Genomic DNA, 13295 nt, shown 5'->3' with positions numbered 1-13295 from the left:
TGCTCTGATAACAAAGGTTATAAAGCAAAACTCAAGAATATCCATCAAGCCTGAAATATGCACCGTTCAACCTTGGCCTTCCATACCTCCTCTGTGTCACACATATTTTCCCTCTGTAGCCACGCAACACAGGACTCAATATCTCATGAAGTATTCGATTATATTATTTAAACATCTAAGTTTATATACAGGTTACAACACCAACCTCTTTGACAGAAACCAAAACATTGATGGTGCAACTATCAGACCCATATTAGCAATTCAAGATCGAATTCGAATTCAAGATCCTCACCCTCACCTACAAGGCCATTCACGGCCTTGCTCCCTCCTACCTCTCCGACCTACTATCCCCCTACCTACCTGCCGGTACCCTCCGTTCCTCTGGCTTCGGTCTGCTCCACATCCCCCGCCCCAACCGCCCTACCATCGGTGGCCGGGCCTTCAGCCTCTCAGCCCCTAGGCTCTGGAACTCTATCCCCCAGTGCCTTCGCCGCCTCCTCCCTTTCCTCCTTCAAGGCCGGTCTCAAGACCTTTCTCTTTGACCGTGCCTTCAGCTCCCCTCTCGACTCTCTACCTCCTCCTCGCTCCCTCCCTTCCCTCCCCTCACCCTGACCATTTCCCCCCAATGCTCGGGCCCTGACCCAACTGTACAGCACCTTGGGACGTCCTCCCAACGTGAAAGGCGCTCAATAAATGGAATCTTGTTGTTGTTGTTGTTGTAGCAGATAATCAAATACATATCTGAAGTTACTACTTAGTGGATTTTACATTAAGTTATGTAGGCAAATCAATTTAATTTTATCTATACAGTAGCATATTTAAACAAAACACTGCAAGAATCACTGCCAACTAGACACAAGACAATAATTGCAGAGTAATTTGTGCCGAACAAGTTTAAATTAATAGATTTTCATTTTTAAACTTAAGCTTTTAGTTCTGCAAAATGGTATACATTGATTAAATAAGAATATTAGTAGCATTTTATAGCCATGGTAATGAATACTGAAAAGATACTAAATCTTGTCACCAAAAATCAAACTATACATCCAGAATTATATACTTTGTTTGACTCCTCAGTCTATTTTTGTATGCACCAGTATACTTTTCCACACAAAGCCGTATTGTGCATGATTGTAATATTAGCTGAGGATATTCATCGGTAGACACTTGATAAAGACATTGCACCTTAATTTTTTTTTTCAACCTGAAAAAAGACTGGATTGCAGTCAGAAAGCACCAACAAATGCTTGTGTTTCTTACCTTCGTTCATTATCATCAAGGTGAGAAAAAAGAACATTCTTAGAGATTGCTTTTGCCAGTGCAGTCATAGTCTTGTAATCCTTTGGTATAACCTGTAATGTAATACAATAAGATGCCGTTCACTGTAGACTGCAGTCAACCTTTGTAATCTAAGACACATTTTGAATAAGAATCACAAGTTACTGAGGTATTAAGTTTTTGAGAGTAGGAAGTCTAAAACGGATAATACAATACCACAATAGCTGACCACCTCTTGAAATAAACACAATTAAGAAAGGAAAGGATTTGTTAACCTTGGAATAACTCCAAACATTTTTATTAAAAACTATTTAAGTACTATTATTCAGTATTAATAATGGAATCCTGCAGCTCAGTGGTTAGAGCACTCGCCTCGCAAGCAAGAGACCTGGGTTCAATTCCCGGTAGGGTGAAATGTTGGTCAAGTTTCCTTACTCCACACACCTCTGTTTACCTAGCAATAAGTAGGAACCTGGCTGTTAGTCGATTGGCAGATCACCTTTCCCGGGGGAAAAATTCCTTTAAAAACAAAATAATAAATTGGTTACTTCAATCCACGACTGTTTGGGGGATACTGCTGTGCGCAATTGGCTGCTATCTTCACCCACAAAATATACAGTCAATTCACTTTACAGTATATTCTGTGAAGCACTTTGAGATGTCTCGAAGACGTGATGAGGCGCTATATCAAATGCAAAGATTATTATTATTATATTAAGTAAGAATTTTCTAGACACAAGCAACATCTGTGAAACGGTGACCCAAGATTTGGTAGAAAATCAACTAGCTTAGATCTCCACAAAGGTGAACTTAAAAAACTTCATGGAACTTTTTTTCTTTCCTGCATTCAATTTTCTTCCCAACAATGTTTTTTATTGCTTTGGATCCTCATCTGAATGTTCAGAGATGATGTGGATTGTTGATGGCTTCACAGGAACTAATGTTCTACAGTGACCTGATAGCTAGAGGAATAATACAGTAGACTTAGCACATCTACCAGTTTTATTTTCTTTCCATTGAGATGAAAGCTTCTGTCCATCCAGCCTATGCAGTTACCAGTGGTGCTCAACCAAGGCAACTAATTCAAACTGTGGGAAGTTCTAACACAAAAAGCATACAGTTTTCTTGCAAGAGACATACACCAGCTCAGCGTTTAGACAACCCAATGTACCACTTACTGCATTAGTATTCATATTTTGTTGCAATTAAATTGCATTTTATGTACACAAAACCTGGTGTCATACCTTTCGAACATAAGACACTGCATCTTCTTCAGTATATACTTCTGCACTTACACCACCTCTTCTATGTCTGGCCTTCACCACAGGATTTGGAGGTGGTGGTGAAATTTCATCATCGTGCGAATCTGACTGAGAACTGGACTTCTGGTGAGTGAAAATTTGTTTGTATTCATCCTATATTTGGAAAATCAGAAACATATTGTTACAATAAATATTTCCTATACATCACTTTGTAACTAATTAAATGGTTTGTAATGTGTGCCTTGAAGAACATGTACGTTTTAAAACATCACTCTGTACATTAAAAGTGGAAAAGGGTTTACATTATTCTGGTTATAAAACCAAAAATGGAACAATACATTAATTAAATTTTTTTTAAAAAAACCGTCGTGTCCTTTCAGTAACATTTGTTGGATCTTTTATATCCTGCCTTCTGACCACAGTAGTCTTTTGACTCAAGACTGCTTTGTTCATGTAATTTTGTGGCCTTGAAAAGCCTCACATTACTGAGCCTTGAAACAGTTTGCGTAAACCACCTGGCTTCACACATACATCCCACACAGAGTGCAGAACACTATTCTGCAAATCTGCCAAATATTTCAGGTTTCACAAGATCCTTTCCTCCAACGCAAATTATAATAATAATAATCCTTGCATTTGATATAGTGCTTTTCACGTCTTCTGGACGTCTCAAAGCTCTTCAGAGAATATACAGTAAAGTGAATTGACTGTATTTGTGCGCGAAACACAGAATGGCGCACACCAGTGTCCCAGAAACAGTTGTTGATTGAAGTAACCAATTTATTATTGTTTTTTTTCTTGAGGAATTATTATCAAGCGTCTGGAGTAAGGAAACTTGCCCAAGGTTTTGCCCTGCCAGGAATCAAACTCAGGTCTCTCGCTTGTGAGGTGACTGCTCGAACCACTGAGCAACAGGACTATCAAACAAAAGCATGCCATATTCTTGCACAGACCTTGCATTGCAGTAAACACCTCACCATTCATTTGTTGTTATGGAAACCATCTATCACCCTTATTAGAAATATGTGAGCATAGCTCACAGTGTCCAATAATAGTTATCTTTCTTATTTACAAAAGGAAACTTTCATTATCATTAATGCAAATGTATTTGATACTGCTGAAATATCATGCATGCATTAATCAATTCTTAGGCAGCAATTTAGGGTAATTCACTGAACAGAAAAGCATAGTTTTTCTATACACTGGAATAATCCTGCAACTACAGGTTTTTAAACAAATAGTACTGCTTGCATTGAAGCAATAATAAAGACATTACCAAGTTGGGATATTGTCATCACACACAGCACATACCAGACCAGACATCTTCTGACATTGAACACTCAATCGGTCTTGCTTCCCCAGCGAAAAATTAAGGCGTAAACCCCAGATGATACCTACACACCCACAAAAAGTCAAGGGAATGGCAGAGCAGAAATCCTGTTCATGGAGAATATTCTATTAAAAGAATGGAGGAACCATTGCTTAATGCGATGGGATGTGTGTCCCAGTTGTGAACAGGAAGATGGTTCCTGGTATCCGTTATTCACCTAGTGAGGTTCAAACCCTCAGGAAAGACAATGCCAACACTGCAAGTATGGTGATACAAATAGATCAGTGGAAGGTTTGAGGACTAAGTTTGGTCTGTCCACTGTGTCTAGGTTTAGAGGCTATTTACACAGATCAGCACAAACTATTTTGCAACTGGATCCAGAGAAACGAGGACACTAGAATTATTGAATTAAGACTTAGGAATGGACCTTTGCAAGATACGAAGCAGAGACTCCACCCAATGGCATGTTGATTCAAGACAACCACATTCAGTCTCTGGATGTCCCTAAAGTTAAATATATTATTGTGATGAGATGTGCAGAATAATAAAGTGGTGTTTCTTCAGGATTTTGGTCACATCCCATTTCCAATCGTCTTCCAAAGTGTACTGTGACACTGACACAAATACTACAACAACGATACACTACTGAAATGTCAGTAAAAGCTTCTGCTCTTGTCCCCAGTTCCTGAACTCATGCCAAGGTACAATTTTATGCCCATCAACTTCCCTGAGATACTCTCTTTTACATGTGGGCCTGCAGAGTGATTATCATTATCGTAGGCTCTCTGAACATAGCGCTGAGTCGAATGACATCTCACCCACCATTCATGCAGAATAGATAACTGGTCAGTGTTTAGGAGAGAACCTTATTTTCCCTAATCAAGTGCTGACGCCAATTGTCAGGTCTCCACTATGGTCCCAGCTGAGACAACCTAAGTAACTGCAATCTGAGGATCAAAACTGGGCTTCCTGATCTGTTCAGTTCCACATGACAGGAAGCTCCACATGACTTTACTAAATGAGTGTTAATGTTTACCCCAAAATAAACTAAGGACCTGCAATTTTATTCAAAAATACTTTAAACTCCCCTTATCCTCATTTTGCCTTCCTCGTTTCTTTTTTCCCATTCTCGATCTTACCTTTTCTCCCTAAACCAACCATCACTGGTTCTTATAGATACGTTTTCTTGGGATATAGTACATAGGTAGTTTGGGACATATGTGCATGCAACCGCCAGGAAGGTAGAAGACGAACTAGATGGACCTTGATCTTTTTTCGTCTAGCATTTCTTATTTTCTTATGTTATCATAATAATAATCATCCTTGCATTTGATATAGTACCTTATTACGTTGTTGAGATGTCTCAAAGCGCTTCACAGAATATATTGTAAAATGAATTGACTGTATATTTTGTGGACAAATTCTCTTCTACGCCTTATTTTCCGATAAAAATCTAATCTTAAATCCTTTTTCTTACCGCTCTTCTTCTTCCTGGCCATAGAGAGGAGAGATTTAATTTCAAGCTTCTCATGAAAGGTCTTGAACCTGTTGCCGGAAAATTGGCTTCAGTTTCCTGTACAGGGGATACCATAATCTTCAGAATACAAAATGAATCTGCTGGCAAGGAGGTAATTCCCAGAGTAGTCTAAAAGCAGGATCGTATAAATTTTCAGCTCCAATGCAAGTTTCTCAGATCTTTTGAGAAATCAATATTGAAAGATGGAGAAGATCCACTGGAAAGTCTTTTCACTGGCTCTGAACAAGATCTTCTGATGACTCAATTGTCCACATGTATACACGCACAAGTACTACAGTAGTTGAATGGGCTAAATGAGGAACAGGTATTTTCTAAACACTTCACTACACATGACTGACATACTAAGGCACCAAAACACAATTCCAACCTGACCAACTCCCAGTAGCTAAGGATACACACACTATTCATGACCTGCGCAAGACAAAATTAATCTATTTTCTCCCCTCCCCCAATCAAAATTATATTCCCACATTAAACCACAAACAGAATATTTTCATTTGGCTCAATTTCCATAAATCACAAAATTATTACTCAGGAGTATGTTAGAGAGAGACAGTCCTACAATGTCTGTGCTGAAGGTCTGAGAAAACTCCTATATGTTATCTCTTAAATCACCCATAGAGACAACTGCACTCAGAGTTATGCACCTTAAAAAAGCCTGGAAATGAATGCAAAAAACTCTTCAGAAAAAACCTGAGGAGACCACCAACAATGTTGAATTCTGAATGAATTGATCATTAGGTAAGATGGACAGACATGCAAGATCAGCCAAGAAGCTGCTTAGTGCACAACAAACAAGGTTCTTCTGTGAAACATAAATCTCTGTATCAATCATTTAAGATCACTGTAGATGTGTACATTACATAAAACTAAAACCCTCCAAGAGTCCAGAATTATCAGAAATCAATGTTTCATTATTCTCAGCCTTACAGGCAAAACCATGTTTTTATTCTTCAGTACAAGACAAGCTTGCAGTCACCAATAAAATTAAATAAAAACATTTATCACGCTACAGCATAGAAAATGGAGTTACTCAAATTAATTATCAAAAAGAAGGCAATTTGTTACAAAGATCAATATAAACTCATTAGAAAAAGTCCCTGGTAATGGAATATCAGAATCAAGTCAATCCCCTCTTGGAAGTCCAGTTCCTGAGCTAGATATGTCTACTGAAGCCACTGTTAATGGTAGCCAGCCAACCTATCTCACTCATCATTAAGGCTTGAAAGAGCAGACCAGTCCCTGGGCTGGGTGTGGGGTTGGAATTCTTCCCCAGCAAGCTAAAATCCTCAAAGGTAGGTTGCGAGTCAGTTTTCGCTAGTTAAACTCCAGAAGTATCCCAATGTACACTCCAAGGACCCCATCCTTGATTCTTGCAAACACAATACTTTTCAGGATTTGGTGAATAGAGAGAGTGTCTCTCTCTGGAAAGAGAATGTCCACTCCATTCGAGATGAAGGGAAATTTTCATGCACATATGATGTGGAACTCTCTCAATCATGTGACTGGACACCTCATCAGACACCCACCTGCCAAAAGTCTTAAAGAGAAATGTACTGTTGTTTTTCTCAAAAAATAAGGGAAATATATATACATGCAATGCTTTTGGTTTCACAAAAAAGGAAGATTTAAGTTTGAATGTCCAGTAAGGTACTTTTTAAAAAAAAAAAAATTTGGTTTAGTTATTTTGTAAATAGTTAAGCTAAATTTCTCAATACAGAATAAATTAACCAGAATAATCCAAATTAATACAAAAATATATATTATTCTATCATTACAACTAGGTCATGTAAAATTCAAAATATAATGTATGAATGAATCCTTCATAATGTACAACAAAGGAGTTATTGAATTATGTAAATTGTCTTGTACATTAGTTCCTGATTCAAATGAAATTGAAACTTCAATTTCTCAGCCATAATTAACAATGTTTCAATAAACAATTTACTTAAACATAAACAATAAACAATATTGGATTTTCCTTACATGTTACTTTAGGAAAACATATATTTATTTCTAAATGTAAAAGGAAACATTTCTATTTATTTTCCATGCACATGCTGAAATGATTACAAACATTCAAACATGTGTGACACCAACCATACAGCTGCTTCTGGGTGTGGTCATTTTTTTTTCCTAAATTGATTATACAGGCATATTTCAGCACTAGATCAAAGACCAGCCTGAATACTATCATATGTTATAATATAACCATTTTTATCATCAAATTACAGCACCCGCCCTCAACCATCCAAGTTTGTAATTTATATCAAGTCACCCATAATCCTTCTCAGATACATCAATGGCACTTTCAGTTTTTTGTACAATATAGTTGTAAATATCATTGGTGTAAATAATAATAATAATCCTTGCATTTGATATAGCGCTTTTCACGTCTTCTAGACGTCGCAAAGCGCTTCTTAGAATAGACTATAAAGTAAATTGACTGTATATTTGTGGGCGAAACTGGCAGCCAATTGCGCACAGCAGTGTCCCAAAGACAGTCGCAGATTGAAATGTCCGATTTATTATTGCTTTGTTTTCTTGAGGGATTATTATCATTAATACATTTTTTTCACAAACTTCATATTTGGCAGAATAAAACATTTGATAAAAAACAGTAGGTTTGAAAGAGATAAGATAAACTGATTTAGCTGCCTTGAAGCCTTGTATGCCTGGAAATGTTTACCTATTTAGCCTTTATTCTGAAATCAGGGATTCAAATTTATAATAATCCTTGCATTTGATATAGTGCCTTTTACATCAGGAAGATATCTCAAAGCACTTTACAGGATTTACGGTGAAGCATAATGGCTAGATACTTTGTAGGCAAATGCTGCAGCTAGTTTGCATCCCACAAACAACTTTGAGGTGAATGACAATTTTTTATGGAATTGTTGGCTAGAACACCTCGTATCGAATAGTGCCATGGGATGTTTTAAAGTACATCTCAACAGGCAGACAGGATCTGGGTTTAACGTCTCATCCAAAGATCAACATCTCCAACAATATATCACATCTATGTTGGACTTGAATCCACAACCTTCTGACTCAGAGGAGAGAACACAACCAGCTGAGGAAGGCTGATCCCTTGCTGTTTGATGCAACAATACTAGAAACACAGTACAGACCTTATATGGTAAAAAAATTACTGTTTCAGCAATAGTCTATTAGTCCATTTATTTCTAAATAATTAATTCCTATGTCTCCTGAAGGGATTGAATCTTTTTGAGGTGCAATTGAACAAGTCCCCTAGTGCTCTAACACTTGCAAGCAGTGTTTAGTAGAAAGAGCACTTTAAAAGTGGGTATTGCTATAAAATAAATTAAATTTGCTAAACTCATTTCCTGACAGAAAATAGCCCAAATGACTGACTTTTAGCTGAAATAACCCTAACTTGCATGAGAAGAAGTGAGAAGATATCAGAAATTGATAAATGCATATAAACCTTCACTTTTAAGCACTTGAATGAAAACATGCTACATACATTTTTAAGAAGTTATTGCTTGGCATACAAATCATATCTTTCAAATATTTTCCTGTAATATTCCAATGCACAGATTTAATCAACTTCAGAAAACATTACTTAAGAAAAAAGCAACCGAATGAATCTCCTGCATACACTTTGCATGTAAACATTCACAAGAAATATAAAAAGTTGGTGCAAGTAGTCAGTTGTCCCTGTCAGCAACTTCCAATGTCCTACAAAGCTTATATTGGTCTACTTCTTCAAAGTTTGCAGAGAAAATCCATCTATAGTTAAAAATGATGCAAAAGAGCAGATGACAAGCTGAAAAGATCACAAGATGGATAAAGTTATGGATAAAGAAGTCCTTAGCGTCCATTTGACCTCAAATTTCTGGAATATTAACCCTACTTTTTTCCTATTACGGCATCAAGATATTTCTTAAATGAAAAGAGCATCCTGCCCTCAACTTACTTCCTTAGTAATGTGTCTATCCTGTCTGAAAGAAGCTTTACCTTATTTGAAAGTACTCCACACCAAGCAGCTCTCTGCATCATTCATAAGATGTGCTTCGTCCTCTACTTCTTATTACTGGAGCAGCTCCATATGAGCTGCCAATAATAGTTGAACCAGACAGTTAAGCCAGGACCACAACAGCTATCCCTCAAAATTCTGTTCAGAAGGTTTACCAGTAGTATCAGCATTCCTTTCCAGCCATGGAATTTGGCAGGCAGTGTAATGCACCTTTGTGTACCTTAGCTCAAATGCTCAATTAACCATTACTCGCTGAAATAGGTTTCCAATTCCAGTTTGGCTAATTCACAGCACTCTTATCTCTGGGTCAGAGGGCTGTGGACTCTGTGCTGGATCTTGAGCTCCCAGTACAGACAGACACTCTAGTGCAGTATTAAGAGAGTGATGCATTGTCAGGGATAGCATCCTATGGATGAGATGTTAAAAGAGTTCTGTCGGTAGGCATTAAACATTTTACAATACGATTCGAAAAGAGTTTCTCCAACATTCTTCCGGATAATTGATCATTCACCTCAAGGCTGTGGTACCTTGCTGGTGCAAATGGCTGCCTTGTTACCCAACAAAGCCAGTGTGCACTGGACACCAATTACCCATGAATCAATTTTGAGATTTGGGCATGTTAAGCTATTACAAATACAGGTATTTCTAATTCAATTAAACACTTCATGCCATTGTTCTTCCTTTTCTGAGGAGTTCACATTTTTATGCAATGTTTTTCCAAAAACACACTGCAACTTGTTTTGCTTGGGATTACTTCATCGAAGCATGGGAGATCTCAACTTCAAGAAAGTTTTCAAAATGCTAACTCAAATAAATAGGAAGATCTAGTTAGCTTCCGATTATAAAAGAACCCAACCGATGCATCAAAATCAAATGGATGCCATTTGAAAATCATAATGCAAGTCATATCTCTCCCAATACAATTAGTAGTGAAATCCCTCTTTTTCCTCTTACAGTATAATTCCTCCAAGAATCAGCTATTCTCACCAGATGACAAACTGACTTTCCTGATTCAGTAGTGCCTTCGGGTCCAATACATATTCAAAAAACAAAGTTGATATTCTATGTCAGTAACAGATGGATCACAAGGCACCAGCAAAGAAAGACCTTTTTATCAGCAGCTGGAGAATTTACCAAATACATTTGCAAGATGTTTACAGAAACACATTCCTCCAATACAGTTCCTTCAGTTATTGCTGCTTGATCAGGTAGATTTTTTGTGGGGCTGGTACTTTACTGACAGGTAAGAGGAAAGCAGCATACTTCTGCCATAATCCATTTCATTTTATTCCACAACAATATGACAGCAGACATAATTCTGGATCCTGAGGCATTTGAGTAAAAAAGCTGTGGAAATCTCAAAGTGTACCAGTTTTAGCCTCATTGATCCACATGCGTTCTATATTTTAATGTCTCCCAAGATACAGTACCTCCATTACAATTTTACTAATGCAATCTGTCAGATGCCCTTCCTCAAAGCCTTGTGAGTGCCACTTTCTCTTTTTTCCCCTGGCTTTTTTCGTCGTCATAGTTTTTGTTCTCGTAGCCGTCTAGTTTTTGTTGCATTTGCCTTTACTGCAAAACGACCAATTTGTTCACTGCATCATCCAACGTATTTTCGGTTGGTTTGATCATCGCATTCTCTGAGATTTTCATTGTCTTCATAAAAGAGAAACTACTATTTCCGAAAAGGTCTTGATCATTTCTGAAAATTTAGCAATTCCTTAATTTGAAAACAGATATCCAATGATACATTTGTATCTTGGATATCCGTTTTTTGGGAGGAGGTACAAAAAAGTGCTTTGGTATTTATATACAATATTATGCAAAGAAATAAGTTTGGGACACTCACTGCTGCTGCATGACATTTAAAATAAATGTAGTCATTTATACATTAATATTATTAAAAATACATGAAACTGGCTTATCCTATTTACTATAGGCACATCAAGCTTGTGTTGATTTTTTTTATATTTTAAAAAAAGTAAACATTTTAAAATGCACCACAAACAATTATTTTTTGACTGGTGATCATCTTTTCTTTATTCCTAAATGAGGCATAAGAACCTGACATTCCATTATTTTATTTTGTTTTCCAAAAACGTTTACAAGATCAGTTCCAAATCTCATTTATTTTCCTGTCCACATATAAGTGATACATTTTATTAGTTTTTAAATCCATTATTTAAATAATTTACTTTATGTGCATGTACCTTATTGGTTTTAAATTAATTATTCCTACAAATGGCAAGCAGGACTGTAAATATGAAGTAAGCTGTTAATATATTTTGATCACTTTGTGAAATTAACTGAACAAATTTCCAGGACAATCATTAATCCCTCGGTATGGATGGTGACACACATTTGCAAGAAGAGCCCCCTTACAGAAAACAGTGACATGACACAGTGACATCAAAAAGAGAATACAGGTTCAATCCCCACACCATTCCCAACTTCCTGATCTCAGACTCATGGGGGGGGAGGGGGGGACAACAACCTCAACAACAAACACAACTTGCACTTATATAGTGCCCTCCACGCAGGGTAACGTCTCAAAGCCTTTAACAGTGGCGGAGCCTGACTCCAAGCCTGGAGGCAGGGGGGGAAGGTGGCCGTAAGCACAGTCGAAGAGGAAGGTTTTCATGCGGGACTTTAAAGAGGGGAGAGAGGGGGCAAAGCGGAGGGATTGAGGGAGAGTGTTACAGAGTTTTGGGGAGTAGTGGCTGAAAGCGCGACCTCCAATGGTGGGGCGGAGTGTGCAAGGAACAAGTAGGAGGCCGGTGCCAGTCGAACTGAGGTGCCAGGTGGTAGATTGGTGAGTGAGGAGGTCGGAGAGGTAGGGAGGTGCCAGAGAGTTAAGGGATTTGAACACGAGCGTGAGGATCTTAAAGTCGATCAGTTCGGTAATGGATCTCATGAAATTATTAAAAAAACATAATTAGAAATAGCATCATGGAGCAATTTCATTACAGCAATACATCTCAGAATTCCAATAGTTCCAGATTGCAAGTGTAAAAGACTTCATCTGAATTCTTCAAACAGATATTTGTTAAATATCCATAATTCTCTTGTACTTGCTAATTACACTGTTTGAAAACCTCTGCTTTTGTACTTCAAAAAGCTGCACTTTTCCTGCTTTATTATTCATGATGTTGAAGTGAACATTTTCTGAAGAAAAGTAAAAACTATTTCACATAGACACATGGGCAGTCCAAAGCACCCACTGGATTAACACTAAATGGACACTAAATTCACATTGATAAACAAAGCATTATTAAATCTTATACAACGCTTGTGGTACAAAAGCAATATATTTATGCTAAGACACTGTATCTGGAGATTGATCCACCATGAAGATAGACTAAAATAAACTGTAATTAAACTAAATGAAGGCAAAACAAATTGATTTAGAATACCCAATCATGGGACAATTTCAATATTTAACAGATTATCGACTAATTCTCTCATAGTGACACACCACAATGCAGTAAGCAATTTTTGTACTTCTTCAAGAAAACTTGACGACTGGACACAGGTAAATTATATGTTAATGTCTTACAATTTCCAGATACATACTTATCCTAACTTACTGGAACTATTTCATCAGTCAAGATGTACTCCTGGAATAGAGCAAAGAGTACTTTACTTTAAATATTCATTCTATACCTGGGCTAAAATTACTTGAAACTCAAAAAGAATATTCAGTCCAAGCATGAAATCACACACTATGATAGCACAAAACGCCAATTTGTTTTGATATGATATTTTGCCTGAATCATTTCTTTTTTTAATCCTATTGCACTATACATCATTCCCTGCTCAAAGACAGTGACCAGGCCAGGTAGTCCCACTGTCATTGCTGCTCCATCCACCAAGATTTATTGATAC

General features: G+C 37.3%; 1 protein-coding gene across 1 annotated transcript in view; it reads right to left on the bottom strand.

Moving 5' to 3' along the window:
* The window catches only part of prkar1b (protein kinase, cAMP-dependent, regulatory, type I, beta), a 68649-nt gene that overhangs the window by 49377 nt on the left and 5977 nt on the right, over positions 1–13295 (bottom strand). The window contains 2 exon segments of the mRNA NM_001292794.1: positions 1261–1352; positions 2523–2693. Of these exon segments, the coding sequence (NP_001279723.1) occupies positions 1261–1352; positions 2523–2693 (263 nt within the window).

This window comes from Callorhinchus milii, unplaced genomic scaffold, assembly GCF_018977255.1.
Source record: "Callorhinchus milii isolate IMCB2004 unplaced genomic scaffold, IMCB_Cmil_1.0 Scaffold16, whole genome shotgun sequence".
In the NCBI taxonomy this organism is placed as follows: Eukaryota; Metazoa; Chordata; class Chondrichthyes; order Chimaeriformes; family Callorhinchidae; genus Callorhinchus; species Callorhinchus milii.
Note: the sequence above shows the minus strand (reverse complement) of the source record. Positions and strands in the feature narration are given on the sequence as shown.